General features: G+C 49.4%; 6 protein-coding genes across 6 annotated transcripts; 3 read left to right on the top strand and 3 right to left on the bottom strand.

The window, feature by feature from the left end:
* Positions 1–209: 209 nt before the first annotated feature.
* Z518_07799 (uncharacterized protein) lies at positions 210–1,520 on the bottom strand (the record flags this gene model as incomplete). The annotated part of the gene is made up of 5 exons (XM_013415927.1): positions 210–387; positions 438–789; positions 856–1,106; positions 1,191–1,285; positions 1,350–1,520. The coding sequence occupies 5 exons, from the start codon at positions 1,518–1,520 to the stop codon at positions 210–212; spliced, it is 1,047 nt and encodes a 348-aa protein (XP_013271381.1).
* Positions 1,521–2,424: 904 nt separating this feature from the next.
* On the top strand, positions 2,425–3,774 carry Z518_07798 (uncharacterized protein; the record flags this gene model as incomplete). Its single annotated transcript, XM_013415926.1, has 4 exons — positions 2,425–2,457; positions 2,514–2,817; positions 2,891–2,972; positions 3,324–3,774. 4 exons carry the CDS (start codon positions 2,425–2,427, stop codon positions 3,772–3,774), a joined length of 870 nt encoding a protein of 289 aa, XP_013271380.1.
* A 772-nt stretch (positions 3,775–4,546) lies between these two features.
* Positions 4,547–5,825, top strand: Z518_07797 (uncharacterized protein; the record flags this gene model as incomplete). The annotated part of the gene is made up of 4 exons (XM_013415925.1): positions 4,547–4,828; positions 4,894–5,035; positions 5,146–5,331; positions 5,449–5,825. 4 exons carry the CDS (start codon positions 4,547–4,549, stop codon positions 5,823–5,825), a joined length of 987 nt encoding a protein of 328 aa, XP_013271379.1.
* A 1,330-nt stretch (positions 5,826–7,155) lies between these two features.
* Positions 7,156–9,024, top strand: Z518_07796 (uncharacterized protein; the record flags this gene model as incomplete). The annotated part of the gene is made up of 4 exons (XM_013415924.1): positions 7,156–7,188; positions 7,283–7,610; positions 7,747–8,247; positions 8,318–9,024. The coding sequence occupies 4 exons, from the start codon at positions 7,156–7,158 to the stop codon at positions 9,022–9,024; spliced, it is 1,569 nt and encodes a 522-aa protein (XP_013271378.1).
* A 2,509-nt stretch (positions 9,025–11,533) lies between these two features.
* On the bottom strand, positions 11,534–12,465 carry Z518_07795 (uncharacterized protein; the record flags this gene model as incomplete). The annotated part of the gene is made up of 4 exons (XM_013415923.1): positions 11,534–11,737; positions 11,795–11,926; positions 11,972–12,262; positions 12,334–12,465. The coding sequence occupies 4 exons, from the start codon at positions 12,463–12,465 to the stop codon at positions 11,534–11,536; spliced, it is 759 nt and encodes a 252-aa protein (XP_013271377.1).
* A 1,636-nt stretch (positions 12,466–14,101) lies between these two features.
* Z518_07794 (uncharacterized protein) lies at positions 14,102–15,094 on the bottom strand (the record flags this gene model as incomplete). The annotated part of the gene is made up of 2 exons (XM_013415922.1): positions 14,102–14,354; positions 14,427–15,094. The coding sequence occupies 2 exons, from the start codon at positions 15,092–15,094 to the stop codon at positions 14,102–14,104; spliced, it is 921 nt and encodes a 306-aa protein (XP_013271376.1).
* Between the last annotated feature and the right edge of the window lie 659 nt (positions 15,095–15,753).

Genomic DNA, 15,753 nt, shown 5'->3' with positions numbered 1-15,753 from the left:
AAGCACGGCTTCGTGAAAGACCCGGAAATTCAAGCCGATGCTTTGATTAATCATTCGTTCTTCAACCTCTATCCCATTCGAACAGATAGAATTACACATCGATCAAAATCTGGAAGATCTAAGTCTTTCAGAAACAATGCTAGCCAATACATACAAGGATATAACACGTCCATCAATTTGCTTCAATGGCATATTTTTTTGGTGGGTTCTCACGGCTCCAAAATGACTTTCCGAGCAAGCTGTTTCTCAAAGATCTCATAGCCATGAGCGGCCTCTGCCAATGGAAGGCAATGTGTGACCATGCTGGCAAGCTTTTCCCTGTTCGCTATGACAACTTCCAGCGCCTCATCAAACACGGTTCTTACAGGAGCACGCCCGAGGTTAATACTACGAAAGTCAGCCTTACATAGAAACGTTCGAAATGACGATTGACTCACTTCAGATTCTTCTGATAACTCTCGAGAGCTGTAAATGGGAGGTCACCCTGGTGAAAGCCAATAGATGACAGCACACCGCAGGGTCGGAGGAGATCAAACGCTGATCTCAAAGCCGTGTTGTTGCCAACCACTTCAACGACAGCGTCGGCACCACGACCATGTGTCGCATCCATCACGGTCGCCTGGATGTCGTCTCGTCCAAGATTGAGCGGGATACCTCCCAGTTTCGCGGCCTGGTCGAGACGATCATCAACGCTGTCCACTGCGTAGATTGTTCGCACTCCCTTGGAGCGTGCGGTCAAGATCGCACAGAGACCTACGGGGCCGCATCCCAGACACACGAAGATCGCGTCTGCAAGCGACGGCACCTTTGACAGCTGAATAGAGCCGGGCACGCCGAGGTCATGATGATTGACACCGTTCGTTTGATCTGGCGAGCGGAAACATTCAATAGCTCTCATGGCGCCGTAGTATCCCGTGGGGAAAATATCACACATCATGATTAAGAGCTCGTCGTCGAGATTATCAGGCGCCGACTTCAAGGTACCGTCTGCGAACGGCACTCTAACGTACTCTGCCTGACCGCCAGCCAAACCTTGCGTACCAAACGGCGCCAGACCTTTAGGACATCGATTGCTATAGCCATGTTGACAGAACCAACATGACATACTGTGATTCGGGGTTTGACCCCCGTCAGTCTACCAACACCGAGGTGCTACCCCAAAAGGCATAGTAAGAGCAGCGAAAACTCACCAGACCGGAGAGAATGTGCAGACGACTTTCTGACCGACTTTGAAATTGTATACTTCGGATCCTATCTCCTCGATATATCCCACAAATTCGTGCCCCTGAAGCAATCAGTCTCCCAAGACAGGACGAGCGATTTTCGGTCGAGCAATTGTATTTTCTTACCATGATATGCCCGGTTGCCGTCTTCTGATGGCCCCGATACATGTGCAATTCTGAACCACAGATGCCAGCGAAGGTGACCTTTACGATAGCATCCGTGGGATCTGAAAGAGTCGGTTTCGGACGCTTCTCCACGTCAATTTTCCAGGGTCCGTTGAAAATCACGGCGTCCATTTCTGTGAATTTTTTGAGGGATTGAAGTCCAGTATGATATTGTCTTCTTGATGTTTCTCTGTTTGATAACGTCAAGTCTTCAAAATAGAGGGGAATCTGGAAAAAAGATTTTATCCAGCAGAGAAGGGACCGGTTCAATTGAGGCCGAATCTAGACCCTGTGTCCAACATATAGATTTAACGGTTTCTAGGGTGTCGACGTGCATCACCATCACCGTCGAACATGGGAGAACATTGACCTTGGAGAAAACCGCGAATGAGACGCGGATCGAAAAGCTGGCCTTACGCATACCAAGATTCGAGCGGAAATCATCTGCAACCTTTTTTATTCGTGGAACATTCTCTGCGTTTCCCGGCGTAACTGTCCTCACGAACGTTCTCGAGCCAACCTGCTAAGTGGAGATATGGAATTGATGTCCGCTTCATCATCCCGGTTCGGCTGGGCTTCGGAAAGTCACAGGGGGGTCAGGTTGAAGTTGCCGTCGGCGTGGAGGCCGGCTGCGAGCATCTTTGACGGCCGTCACTCCGATCGCGCTTACTCCTTTGTGGAATATTTGGCTCATCCGTTCCATCCCCCTCTGGAATCAATCTCGTTTCGCACGCTCTAATCCGAGTTCTCACACCTGGGTAAAGTGCCCCACAGTGGAGCCCCGAGGGCCCCGTCATTCTCCATTGAAGACAGGATAGACGCTGATGGGTGACGGTATCAACTTTCATCCCGGAGAAACCCCACTGAAATCGATCAACTTTGTTCTTTGTACTAACGTTGCCTGCATGAACCTGCATTGCTGTCGGATTGCCTCTTTGGTTATGCAGGGACCACGAGCATTGTGCCTGAGAGCTCCATCCACGTCACAAGTCACAGTTTAGCTGACAGGATAATTTTCGACGTGACTTATGCCTCGATGCCCATCGCCGCCCTTGAAATACATGATGCCGTACACTAAGTTCAACAACGACGGTAACAGCAAAGTTTCCTGCGCTGAGTCCCAAGGACTTGACCAAGTTCTACATCAACGGCCAATACGCCAAACCAGTTTCAAAGGAGACGTATACTCTGCGAAATCCCAAAGATGATACTGTCGTCGCCGATGCTGTTCCCATCGGAGGACCCGAAGACATCGATTCGGCGGTAGCTACCGCAGAAACTGTCATTCAGGGCCACTGGAGGAATTTCACCGCGGCGCCACGGTCACCATGTCTTCGACGCTTAGCCGACGTTTTAGAAGACAAGATGTTTGACGTATTGACCCTGGACTCATTAGCAACTGGAAATTCGGTCTCACTGATTCCCTCGCGTGAGTATGATATCACGGCAAAGATGTCACCGATTTAGTACCTTTGAGTGATCAAGTCTAATATGAGATTCAGCCGGATGGACAGACAAGCAGAAAGGAGACTACTTCCCGGCAGACAACGACTTTATCAAACCGGTGCATCACGAGCCACTGGGGTAGGCTCGAGCCCTGTTCCAATGCAGCCGGATTTCCAAAAGGCCTTGTTCAAGTCGTGACTGGAGATAGACGGACAGAGGCTCTTTTTGCTAAGCATATGCGTGTGAGAAAGTTATACCTATTCAATACTTTCGACCCGCACAAAAATGGTATGGAGACATTGATGGATTTTTCGTCTCTTGGCAGATTAGTTTTACAGCCAGAGTTGCAACCGGGAAGACACTTCGGATAGGCGGTAAATGCCCAGCCGTGATCTTCGAAGACGTCAATATTGAAAACGCCCTTACGTGGTACGGTAGGCATATCAGATCCCCTAACATATCCAGTATTATTGACCGCCTTATGCTCAGGACGGTTAATGGAATTCTGATTCGATCAGGACGGGTCTGTGTAGCCGCATCACGAGTCCACGTACAACGATCCGTCGCGGAGGAATTCATCAACGTATACATACAGAGAATGAAAGACGCCATTTCAAAGCCGGGGGATCTCCAGGATCCTACGACAGCACTGGGTTCACTCGCCGCAGTCGACAGCTTCGCCAAAGCCCCGGGGAAAAAGACAAGACGAGAGCCGGGACTGGTCGTTGGGGGCGTCAGATACGGCGCCAATGGCTGCTTCATGGGACCAACAGTGTTCTTGAACCTCAACCGGATGCAGATATTGACCAGAGAGAAATCTTTGGTCCTGTCGCGGCGATTAAGACCTTTGAAAATGAAGATGAAGCTGTTGAATTGGCCAACGATACCGATTTCTGACCGATGGCCGGTGTATTCAGGAGAGATATTAATCGTGCCATGAGGGCGTCCTGATCAAGTGAGTATCCAATCATATTGGACGAAAATGTAACAGTTCTCAATTATTGACATGTGGAATAGTATGAATGCACGATAAGATGCCGGCGGCCGAAACTGATAGATTTGCTGGAATTCTGTCAAACCTTCTGTACAATTTGAATGGAAAGAATGCGCTCTGGCTCTCCGAATGAATGCAGGATAGAGTCCATCTATACACCTATCTAAACAGTGTCAACGTTGCTGCCTGTGCTACCGCCTGTCAACGTGTTGTACCGTCGCATACAACCCACTGACATTGGATCAACGGATTCATCCTCCATTCGCACTCCTTGTCATCCATCTGAAATGATGGCTCTGAGGTTGATATTATCATTAATCTCATGACTTCTGATAGATCTGGTTAGTGAGAACAATTCTTCGGAGGCTATATCAACTTGCGGCTTGGATGAATGCTGCGTAGATTATCCTCTCTCCAAAGTAACTGTCTTCACCATATACTCAAAAAGTTGATAGCTGCAGGTAAAGAGGCTTCGCCGTAGACGACCGGCCTGTAGAACTGGAGCTTCTTTCTCCTCGGACGTAATGAGATAGGAGTGGGTACCAGTGATTGCTCTTCATACCACGTGGTCCTTCTAACCGTTTGGATTTCGGGGGCTGAGTGGGGTTCGGGGTTCGTTGACCCCCTTTCGCCCGTCCAGTATCAAAGCGAAAAAGGCTTTGCCTACAGAAACAACCTAATTCACTTCAAGTACATCTGAAAACGTCAACAAAGCAACATGCCATCTCAACCCGTAAAAGATATAAACCTCCCCAAATTCGACGAACTTCCTCTCGACCTCAGTCACCCACCTCATTCAGCATGGTACCTCTGGGGCAAAAATGATCAACTAGGCTGTCTGAATCTATTGACGCCAGAACGAGTAGTACAAGCCGCTACGAACGAGATCAAAACCGGCATCTCAGTCGGATTGAACTGGGGCATGGACCAGATGAGAGTTCCGCCTTTCTATAGGACGAAACTTGAACACGAGATCTTCGGTATTGGGGAATTTATCAATGTACGGACCAGATACGAAAACTTTCTTTGAAGATCGAAATAGCTGACCCTGACGACTTTGAACAGGATGATAAACTCGAGTTCAACACGCAGAATAGTAGCCAATGGGACAGTTTTCGACACTGGTCTTTTCCTGACGGACGGTTTTACAATGGAGTGACACAAGATGAAGTTCGGGACGGTATTTCTCTGAGAAATGGGATTCATGGTAAGTTTTCATCACCTCATCATCTTGCTCAGTCGGCCTGCCAGATTTCAGGAGACTGGTATGTGCCATTGTGCTGTCTCACGTGTGGGCGGTATTGACTCAGCATATAGAATGGGCCAAGCGAGGCATTGTTGGTCGAGGCGTCCTGATCGATTTTTACTCGTATATGCTAGAACGACACGGCAAAGACTGGGATCCGTGGATGTATCATAAAGTCCCCGTGTCAGTGATTGAGGCCATTGCCAAAGACAAAGAGATTATTTTTCAGACGGGCGATATTTTATTTATACGGACAGGTGAGCAATGCAATCCAGACCCATCATATCTAACCACAGCTTAACCCTTTTGGCCCTGCTTCTCCACGGTATCTTGAAGAATGCGTTATTAACCACGGGATTCTGTCTGTATTTCAGGCTTCGTGAAACGCTACCAAACCATGCCACTCGACGAACTGACCGAGAAAATGGACCAGCCCGAATACCACTACCCGGGCCTTGAAGGATCCAAAGAGTCCCTACGCTGGCTCTGGGATTCGCACTTCGCAGCCGTGGCCGCAGATAGCCCTGGCTTCGAGGCCTGGAGCGCCGGACTAAACGATTCCGACGAACAGTTTCGAATGCATGAGATCGTCCTCAGCGGATTCGGCCTGCCAATCGGCGAACTATTTGATCTTGAGGCTCTGGCGACAGAGTGTGAGAGACAGCACAGATGGAGCTTCTTCGTCACCAGTATGCCGTTGAACGTTCCTGGAGGGGTGGGTAGTCCACCAAATGCGGTGGCCATATTTTAACAACTACAAATACAACTATTTTCTTTGGACATAACGTTGTTCAATCGGGGGATACTGTAGATGTTGCGAAAGAAGCGACTTCCCGACAAGGACGCCTTGGAATGGATCTCGGAGCGACAGAAATTGTGCGTGAACAATCCTATCGCTACAGTCTCAACTGTCCTCGGGCTTGGGAGTCTGAATTGAATCCGGGAATCAAAATCCGTAACCCTGAACTCAACTTACTCAAGCAGCCCAATCAAGCTCAGGATCGGCGGCAAGGCCGAAAGATGCGGCACGCCTCCGACTGTTCCATTGAGAGGGGGGGTCAGGGAGCGACATTCACGAACTACCGACCGATCCACACATGATTACGGCATTCGTCCTGAATGAAGGCGTTGCGCGACTCGGGAGTCTGTTCATATGGACAAAATCAATCAGGGCTCCAAGCTCTGTTACTTTTTACTTCCTCCCACGTGAAAGAGGATTCTTGAAATTTGCGCGATACGGGGAAATTGATTTTACTCCAGAGCTAAAACCTGGGTGTCGGATGGCAGCAGTGCATAATTCACAGATCTTTCTCTGTTTAGCTGCAAATGTCATTACACATATTCACAATCGGAGTGTTTCCATATCTTCAAGACGAGGCTGTACTATCCATCCTACATTTGTATCCACATTAACGAAGATACTGGCATACTCACTAGAATACGAACGGAAGCGCCATTCTATGGATCAACCAAATTTCTAACATTAAATCTCAACCTCGGAGCCTCCCCGCGCTGTACCAAACAACAAACTCTCCGGTCCCACCTCCACGAGTCATATTCCGCTTTATCTGCCCCATATCGTTGGGGGAACGATGTCAGTCCTTCGGAACCCGGTCACCTCCAAGCCCACTTAATGTCCATGTTCAAGCTTCGACAGGCTTAGCTATCTTCTGTAGCGAAAACTCGGTTGACCGGCCGAACCAGCGCCTTTGAGCGCTGCTCCACCTGCAGTAGCACGAGTATCTAGGTAAGCAAGAAAGATGTTCGAGCATGGCTCCAAAAGACTGGGGGTTCATTACTCGACCACACCGCACACCGCACAATCGACGACCCTGGATTGATCCCTTTTTTTTCCTTTCCCCTCATCCCACTGGATTCCTATCTTATCCTATCAACTTCACAGCTGTCGGTACCCCCTCCGACCAACACACCTCTATAAAATCTAGCCCCAGACCCCAGATTTCTTTCCCCGGTCCAGCTCTACTCGGTTCAAGAGGAGGATTGAGAATTTCTCTCCTGCTCATCTCTTCCGTCTGTATCAGACACATTTGATCATCCTTAAGGTCTGGGTCGCGTACAAAATGGCTGCTTCACCGTCTCTGATACGGCTCTTGGTATGGCTTATCACCATCATCCTCTTCTTCAGGCCTTTATGCAACAAGTCAAAGAAGGGGAGAATAATTCTAACTCGAAATACTACGTATCCAGATCGTTCTCTTTGTCGCTCTGGGTTCCTTAACCTATGGCTATTGCAGCAGTATCATAGCCACAACCCTTGGCCAGCCTTCATTCATCACATACTTCTCTCTCGACACGCGATCCAATGCCACCGATCTCACGGGCGCCATTAATGGATTATATCAAGCAGGCGGTCTCTTCGGGTGTTTGTCCTGCATTCAATCGGCAGATTGGCTGGGACGAAGGAAAGCCATCTTACTTGCTTCAGTCATTACAGTGATTGGCGGCGCGCTTCAAGCTGGCAGTGTCAATGTCTCTATGTATATCGTCATGCGGTTCGTGACGGGAGTGGGAATTGGTGAGTTCCAGTTTCTTTTCCCTCTCCGGACTTTCATTCTTTCCCTCACCATTATCCACAATCTGAAATGATGATCTATACCTTTCTCGTTTGCGTCGAAACACACAACCAGAACTGACGAGAAGTATCCGTCCAGGCGCCCTCGTCACACTGGTCCCTTTATATCAGTCTGAAATCGCCCCTCCCAAGATCCGCGGCTGGCTCGTCGGCATGCACGGCGTCCTTATCTGCGTCGGCTACAGTCTCGCCTCCTGGGTCGGATTGGGCTTCTACTTTGTCAACGCGAGCGGCGCACAGTGGCGCCTCCCACTCGCCATCCAATGCTTCCCGCCTTTCTTCTTATCCTTGGGAGTCCTATTCCTCCCAGAATCCCCTCGCTGGCTCATCGACCACGACCGCATCGAAGACGCGTACAAGTCCTTCAAAGCCGTAAGGGCCGAAACGACAGATTCCATTGCCAACGACGAAGTGGCGATCCAAGCCGAGTTCAATTTACTTCAGGGCCAGCTGATGCATGAGAAAATGGAGGCGTTAAGCTTCATTGATTTGTTCAGACGGCCGTCCATGAGGAAACGGTGTACTGTGGGATGGTTGACGATGTTCGGAGCCCAAGGGACGGCGACATTGGTTATTAATAGTAAGTTCGCCCTCCACCTTATCGAGCCTCCAAGATATATGATATCCTAACGTTGTAAATTTTTTTTTAGACTACGGTCCATCGCTATATGCATCTTTGGGGTTCAATACTGTTCAACAACTTCTCATCCAATGTGGATGGATTTCGGTTTGTCCATTTGGCAACTGGATCAATGCATTGGTCGTTGATAAAGTCGGTCGAACTCGAATGCTCAGTGAGTCCCACACTCGTTTCTTCCCTACTCTGAAATCCCTCCTCACCATTCTTTTCTCCTTCCTAGTGTTCGGCTTCGCGGGCTGTGTCATCGCCTTGATCGGCGAATGTATCACAGTGGACGTCTTCCAACGAACAGGCCACCGTGGCGCCGCCAGCGCCGCCGTCTTCTTCCTCTTCCTCCACATCGCTTTCTTCTCTTCCTCCTGCGACGCGACATCATATATTTATGCGTCTGAGATTTTCCCCACCCCGGTCCGAGCCAAGGGTCTCTCCGTCTCCGTCTCAGGACTGTTCATAGCGACCATCATCTTCTTGCAATCGGCTCCACCAGCCTTTTCGAACATTGGCTGGAAATACTATACCGTGTTCATTGCTGTGACTACCGTCATTTTCTTCATCGTTTGGTTCTGGTTCCCCGAGACCCGAGAACGTTCGCTTGAGGATATTGGTGAACTCTTTGGTGATTCTGTGGAGCCTGCACCGCTGGGCGAGGAAAAGATTCGCTCGGAAAACATCGAGGAGGTGCCGGTGCGAATTGAAGATATGCGCGACAAGTCTTGAACCAGAAACCCGATACACTTAACATTCGAATGCTCATCAGAAGATTTTTGGTGGCTTGGTCATTTCTGGAAATCAGAAGATTGTCGTATTCTTTGCCCAGTTTGTCAAATGTACATATAAAGTGGAAGACTGAACGCATACTCCCGCAGAGCGTGTCCATGATATCTCCTACTTTGGCACTTGATAAACTCGTCACTCCCGCCACGGCTTTGCTTTGTCTTCGTCCTCTCCTCGTCCACCATGTCTCAAAGAGAGTGCCGAAAGGAGTTCTCCAGATTTCAGTGGCCAAAGGCTAAAGGCAACCCAGCTGAAGAGGTGTCTGACCAGAACACGTTCACTGTATCTGGCCTCGTGTTGGATTTTAGCCCAGATCAGACCGCGTCCGTACCGGTCAAAACAGGTGAAAAGCAGATGTTTGAGCCGTCCATAACTTGCAAGCTTGGGATAGCTTTTTCGCTTACTGCTCGGACTTCATCAATTGACTGCTCTAAGATGACAGACACGCGTAGGCGTGCTCGCGAGAGCATACAACACTCGAGGTAGACAATGCCCGATTTCGAAGATGTTGACCCATGGCATGGTTGCCCGCCAGGCTGCAGCACAGGCAACAACACTAAAGGGCACTGTTCAGATAGATATATAGATGGGCTCTATCCTGCACTCATTGGAAGAGCCAGAGCATTCATTCAAATTCAAGTTGCACAAGAAGTTTGACGGAAGATCACTGCTTACCATCGGCTTTTCCTACCACTGCGCGAATGATCTCATCATGAAAATCATTGCTGGCGGGCCCTTTCAACTTCACCACCTCGTTCCGAGTCAAGATCATTATGTCCCTCGACAGGTGCTGGATCTCACCACTGAACGAAAGTGACATTACCGTAGTTCCGCTCTCGTGAAAGCAGATAAGGATCTTCGGAGTTGGCGAATGCCAGTCTTCCTGAGGTTTGGCAAGATCGACAATCTCGTCCAAAACTTGAGCTTGAAAATCGCTAATGGCGTTGTCGAATTCATCAAATACGAAGAAAGTTTGTTCAGAGAATTGAAGAAGCTCTTTCACAAGCCTTCTCGGTATATTTAGCGAAGGCTTGCTCCTTAGTTTCGAATCTGGGTCACGGAGGAACAAAGACAAATCCGGCCGCTTTCTCAGCAATCGTCCGTATGTCCCCTTAGAGTCAATTCCCGGGAATTTTCATTGTCCATTCCGTAAAGTCATTACCACTGTAGTAGAGAGGCACAAGATATGGGGATTCGGGAAAGAGGAGTCGAATCAACGAAGAACGTCGCCAGCGTTGTCTTTCCTGATCCAGGTTTACCTTGTAGCCAGGCAAGTTTATGAGGGTCGTCCGGGTCCAGCCAGCCACGGTGCGATTGTGGGATGTTCGAGAGGCCATGCACATGTATCCCTTTCTTCTTTTCCTGAGATCCCTGAACCTGTCTTCTCCAGCCTGGAAATGCGTCTTTATCCAGCCAGACGAGTATATCCTGTAGCTGCTCCTGATGAATGTCTGCTTCAGTTCTATCCAGATGCTGTAAGATCTGCTGGTGGTATCTCCGCATTTCAACGATCTCCGGTGTCGGTGCTTCCTTAGAGAGTAGGGATTTTTTCTGTCGAGATTTGGAGGATTTGATCCTAGCAAGATTCAACACTCTTCCATGAGTCAACCAATTAGAGACTCCGGCCGGTCCAGCCAAAAATTTCATGTGAATATCAGTGAAATGCAAGTATATCTGCGAAGGTGTGTCCTATTAGGACTGAGTGCTTGTCCAAATAACTAAATGGTATTGAACTGGGAAAACGTGGGAAGCTGTTGGAAAGCAGTATGTCGGTTACGCTCACGTCCTTAGGACAAGCGATCCCAAGGAAAGGTTTGATCGGAGGCTCCGAGGAGGCCAGGAAAACTTGTGTTGCAATCTCCTTTGAGGAAATTTGCACTAGGCAAGCGCGAGGACATCTGCCAATTGACCGAGATCTGTGAGGAAGCAGCTGATAAAGCGCTCATGCCGGAGCAGGCCCACCTATCTCCAATCCTTTCGTGCAGGGAGTTCTCAAATCCTTGGCTTTCCTCTGCTAATGTCTGAACCTTTTGGGCCTGATGAGTTCTCCATTGTTTTGTCAAGCTTCAAGGTCATGGACGCTCATGCGTTTGAGACTGTGCGTCGAGAATAGGTAGTCTTCACGAAGTCCCTCATCAGAAAGTTCGCCGAAAACAACTGCTAGCCCTAGTACGGTTCACGTGTCCGACTCCGCTTCTGCTTCAGAGGTTCCAAGAGGGGTGGGATGGTCAACTTCCCCGACAGTTATATTGTTTATCAAGAGACGAAGTCGGAATGCAGAATCGCACTATAGTGTAATGCCCTAGGGTGCGCGCGGCGAGGCCCGTTGGGCAGCAATCTGTCCAGAGAGCAGGACTGACGATTGGCGGTGAACTCGAGAATTAGAGTGGTTGCGAAGGCTCCTCCCTAGCCGACAGCTTAAACCCAACGAATATACGTATATACAGGTCCACTAGGCCTTGGATTTACGAGATTTCAAGGCGGACAAGAATCTGATCTCTTCCATGTGCTGTCCATACATCCAACAAAGTAGAGTAATGGCAGTCAGTGGGATTGTAATGACCCAATATATCCAGAACCGTTCTGAAACCAACCATTCATGTTCGCCCGTGTTGTCATCCACTGAAAGCGTGAAAAAGCTCATACTGAACACAGTCTGTAAACTTCGTTGAGCATTGACGATCCTGCAAATCTCAAGCTACGGGGCACTCACGGAGACAAATGTGGCTGGTAGGAGGGCCAGAGTGACTACAGCGATGGTCTTCATTGAAGCACTGTCACTTCGTGTGGCTTGGCTGATTTCCACGGTTGCTTTGCTGTCTCTCTGAACGACAACATTGAAGCCCTTTGCCAAGTTAGCATATATTCCCGGGACTGAGATGCATCTAACCAGATTGATTTCATTAGACAGTCTCGCGTTAAGGGATTCTGCACGGCCACGAAAATTTTGTAGTATCTTGAGCCAGAACGAAATTCGCTTGTGGGGGCACCTTTTCTGGAGGGCGGCGGCAGTCGGGTTGATGCATTTGCAAGAACCACGGGCGTCGAGCTTGGATTCTTCGATGAGCTCTGTGATAGTATCGACGGCAACGCCAAGAACTTCGCACGTATGAATGATGTGCCGGGCAAGGTTATGGAGTTGGGCAAAGTCGGAGTCTCTAGCCGTGGTTGCAGGGCGCCCCTAGAAAATTGTAATCATCTCTTGTTAGCAGAACCAAGTGCTTCGGCTGAACTCAACCTTTCGATTCTCACCTTTTCGATATTCCGGATGCAATGGCGAATGGTCCAAATCGATCTGTCATAGAGCTTTGAAACTTCCCCAATGATTGTGCTTTGAAGGAAGACTATCGTGTTCTTTGGCGGATCACATATGGTGAAGTCCATTTTATCAACAAGGCCACTCTGGAAATGGCTCGGCGTGTCAAAGCAAAAAGCCACAACACTCCCCTTGGTGAAGGAACAGATGTAAAAGCTCATTTCGTACCAGTCATAGAGGTACCATTCAGCCTCGCTGGCTGATTGAGCCGAGCTGTCCTTCAGCTGCTTGACCAAAAATTGAAACCATGAAGCTATCGAAGACCTCGTTTCAGTATCAGGCCTCTATCGAAGAGGAGAGTTCAGAGATTACTGTCAATCACCGTTGTTCCATCTGTGTGAAGATGGCGATCATTGCCCACATATCCGTTTGAGCGGTAGCAGACATCGTCCCATAACATCGACGGATAGGCCCATTTCGTGGTCATCAGACTTTGAAGTAGCGGGGAATCTAGGAAGGGTTTCAATTTGGAAAATCTGAAAAGTGTCAGCGAGCCTTCTGCCGGAGAATCATACTCGGGTCGTCATACACAACCTGCACTCCCTGCTGCGGCTCAGTCTAGCAAGCAATTAGTGACGTCGGACATTCGGCCTAGGGCAAACTCCCCTGAAGAAATGCATCTGTATTGAGCTCGCTTTTCTTGACTTGTCCATTTACTAGCCATCAATGTCAGTGGTCAGTCCCGGGCTTCTAGATCGCTCCCCAACCTTGCCCATAAACATCAAGCTTCGCCATTGCTTGAATTTGGGTCATTTGGGACGGCATGTATATTCACCTCACCTGAGAAACTCATCAGGAAGAGAAAAGATGAAGATGACTTGGGTGATCAGGCTGAAAGCGCCTTCTGTAGGCTGGCGCTCTTCATGGCGAATTTCACCGGCTGCCGTGTGATATGAGTGGCTGGCCGCCTCGGAGGCGGTGCCTTGGGCTAGAGAGAAATACGATGCATCGACTAGCCTCTTTGAATTGGTTTGGCCGTAGAGGCGCAAAATCAAACACCCTTCTCGATAGGATTGCACAGCTATCGAAGAGCATCAGTTGCGGCAAGAGATGGTGCATACCGATGGCGACCTCGTCCGGCAAGCACGGAGAAATGCCACAGGACCGCAAAATGACGACGTGGACCGTAAGCTCTTGAGCTTTTCTATCTGTTTGTTCGCCTCGTCCACCACATCCCTTTTTCCGCGACCGATGTTTTCAGGTACGAAGAGCAAGCTTGCACTTGGAGCTAAATCTTGCGAAGTAAATTGCTTTCGACGAGTCTGCAGATTGCCTGGTACCAAGGAAACAGTCATCTGATCTCGCCCAAACATCGAATTCGACATGATGACCGAGTCTCCCCCTACCTTGCAATGAGTTCGCCGTCCTACACGCTAAGAAAGTTGTAAAAGATAATGAATCTGCCCAAGAGCGTGGGAACATTGTGCTCGGTGGCCCAAGCTGCGTCGGGCGCAGCTGTGGCAAGATATTACACATGTCTCTGGCAAGAGAGAAAACGGCAAATCACCGTTCGCAATGGAGCTCACGCGTCCAAACTCGTTCTTGAATGCAAAAGTGGTTTGAAAATACCCCATGAGCGATGCTATGAGCACATTCCAAGACTCGACTTGACATGCCTTTTAAGGTTTTCCCTCTGTCACTGATTTCAATCCGGTAATATCGGCCGGAATGGATCCTCGCTCACACTACATGGCACTTGCTTGCTTATGAACACAATGTCTTCTTCAAAAATGCGACCTCCTTAGGATGCAAGATTTCCCTTGCGGGGCCCATCAGTTCATAATGGTCTGCATCTACAATGGTCAACTCCTTCGGTTCACTCAGCTTTTCGTACTGTCTCAACACCATATCCGGAGGGCCATTGGTATCTCTAGTGGCCACGCCATAGAAGATGGGTGTCGGAGTCACATCCATCAAGTGTGACATTGGAAGCGAGTACGTCGAGATATCATCCAGACTTCTCGCCTCGTTAGCAAGTATTCCTAGCGCAGCAAAGCTCACCATCCAACAATTAGCGGTTTAAACTCACCTTCTCAGTGTTAGCTCGTTCTTCCACGCGGACCCGTTCTTCTCCCACTGCGAGAAGAAAGCGAACGATTCTGGGCTGGGCAGCGCGGGCTGGGCACCAAGCTCACTTGCAACCACAGGGACAGTGATAGGAGGTTTTCCCTCGGCCCTGGCGAGCCTGTCTATCTCAAACAAGCTTTGCATTGCATTTATGGCGTGAGGCGGCGCTAGCCTTTTCACGATCTCTCTTCCGTCCAACGCTGGACCCAGCGCAATGATCGCCTTCACCCGTCGATCAATGGCAGTCACATACATCGCTTCCCCCGCTGACAATGAATAACCCCAAAGCGCAATCTTGGATTTATCGACCTCTTGCCTTGTTTGGACGTAAGTGATTGCGTCCCGCATATCGTTCGCTTGAAGCCAGGTGATGACTTCTTGCCTGGGTGCATGTGGTGCGGTGTCCGATGTCCCGAATCCTCGATGATCGTACACCAAACATGTCACCGGCAACTCTGATACGAATTTTTCGGCCACCTCGCCCAGGCCCATTTCTTTGATACATGATAGGCCATGTGACAGGATGACGCAGGGGAGTTTTGTCGAGGCAGGCGTGGAAGAAGGGATGAAGAACCAGCCTCGCAGCGTGACACCATCGAAGGTCTTGAATGAGACGTCTGTTCGTGGCATCGCCACTGTCCGTTGCTCGAAGATGACTAAGAAGTATAGGAAGTATCGTGTCTCTTCGGCCTCGAATCGGGGCAGCGGACGTTAATCAGTGAGCCAGACTTGGGAGTCAGCTTATAGATGAATATATATGTTCCGTCACACCTTCCGTTTCCGTTGCCTCTTTCTTCGCGCTCACCTTCCGACGGGGGAATACAGACTGTTGGGGAAGTCCAGTTGAGGTGAGATTTTGTTCCCGTCTCGGCGGTCGCAAGCATAACACGAACAGAGAACAAGAGAGATTGGATACTCTGTTCCAGAGATTTGGCGGAGAAATCCTCCCGGATCCCAGAAATCTCCATGATCGGTCTCACGGACTCGAGAGGTCCAAGTTCCAAATTCAACTACTTTTGCGATCTGGACGGAAAAGATATGCACTACACGTTGGACAATAGGTGAGAATATTTCTACTCTATGAATGACAGGCTTCAAGCATTGTCCAAGTCCAAAGGCCAAAAGCTTTTCCCGATCGCACAATCGGGGCCAGCACCGCCGAGGCACGACACCGGGGATGCATGGAAGAACGGCATCCCGTGGACTGTGGGCCGTTGGCATCGTGGTGTCGGAAGCTTTCATAGGACTTAGGGGGCGAACAGGCACCGGGGCCCAGGGGAGACAACCAG

The sequence above is a fragment of the Rhinocladiella mackenziei genome (assembly GCF_000835555.1).
Source record: "Rhinocladiella mackenziei CBS 650.93 unplaced genomic scaffold supercont1.5, whole genome shotgun sequence".
NCBI lineage: Eukaryota > Fungi > Ascomycota > Eurotiomycetes > Chaetothyriales > Herpotrichiellaceae > Rhinocladiella > Rhinocladiella mackenziei.
The sequence above is the reverse complement of the archived record's forward strand: the minus strand, read 5'-3'. Positions and strand labels throughout refer to the sequence as shown.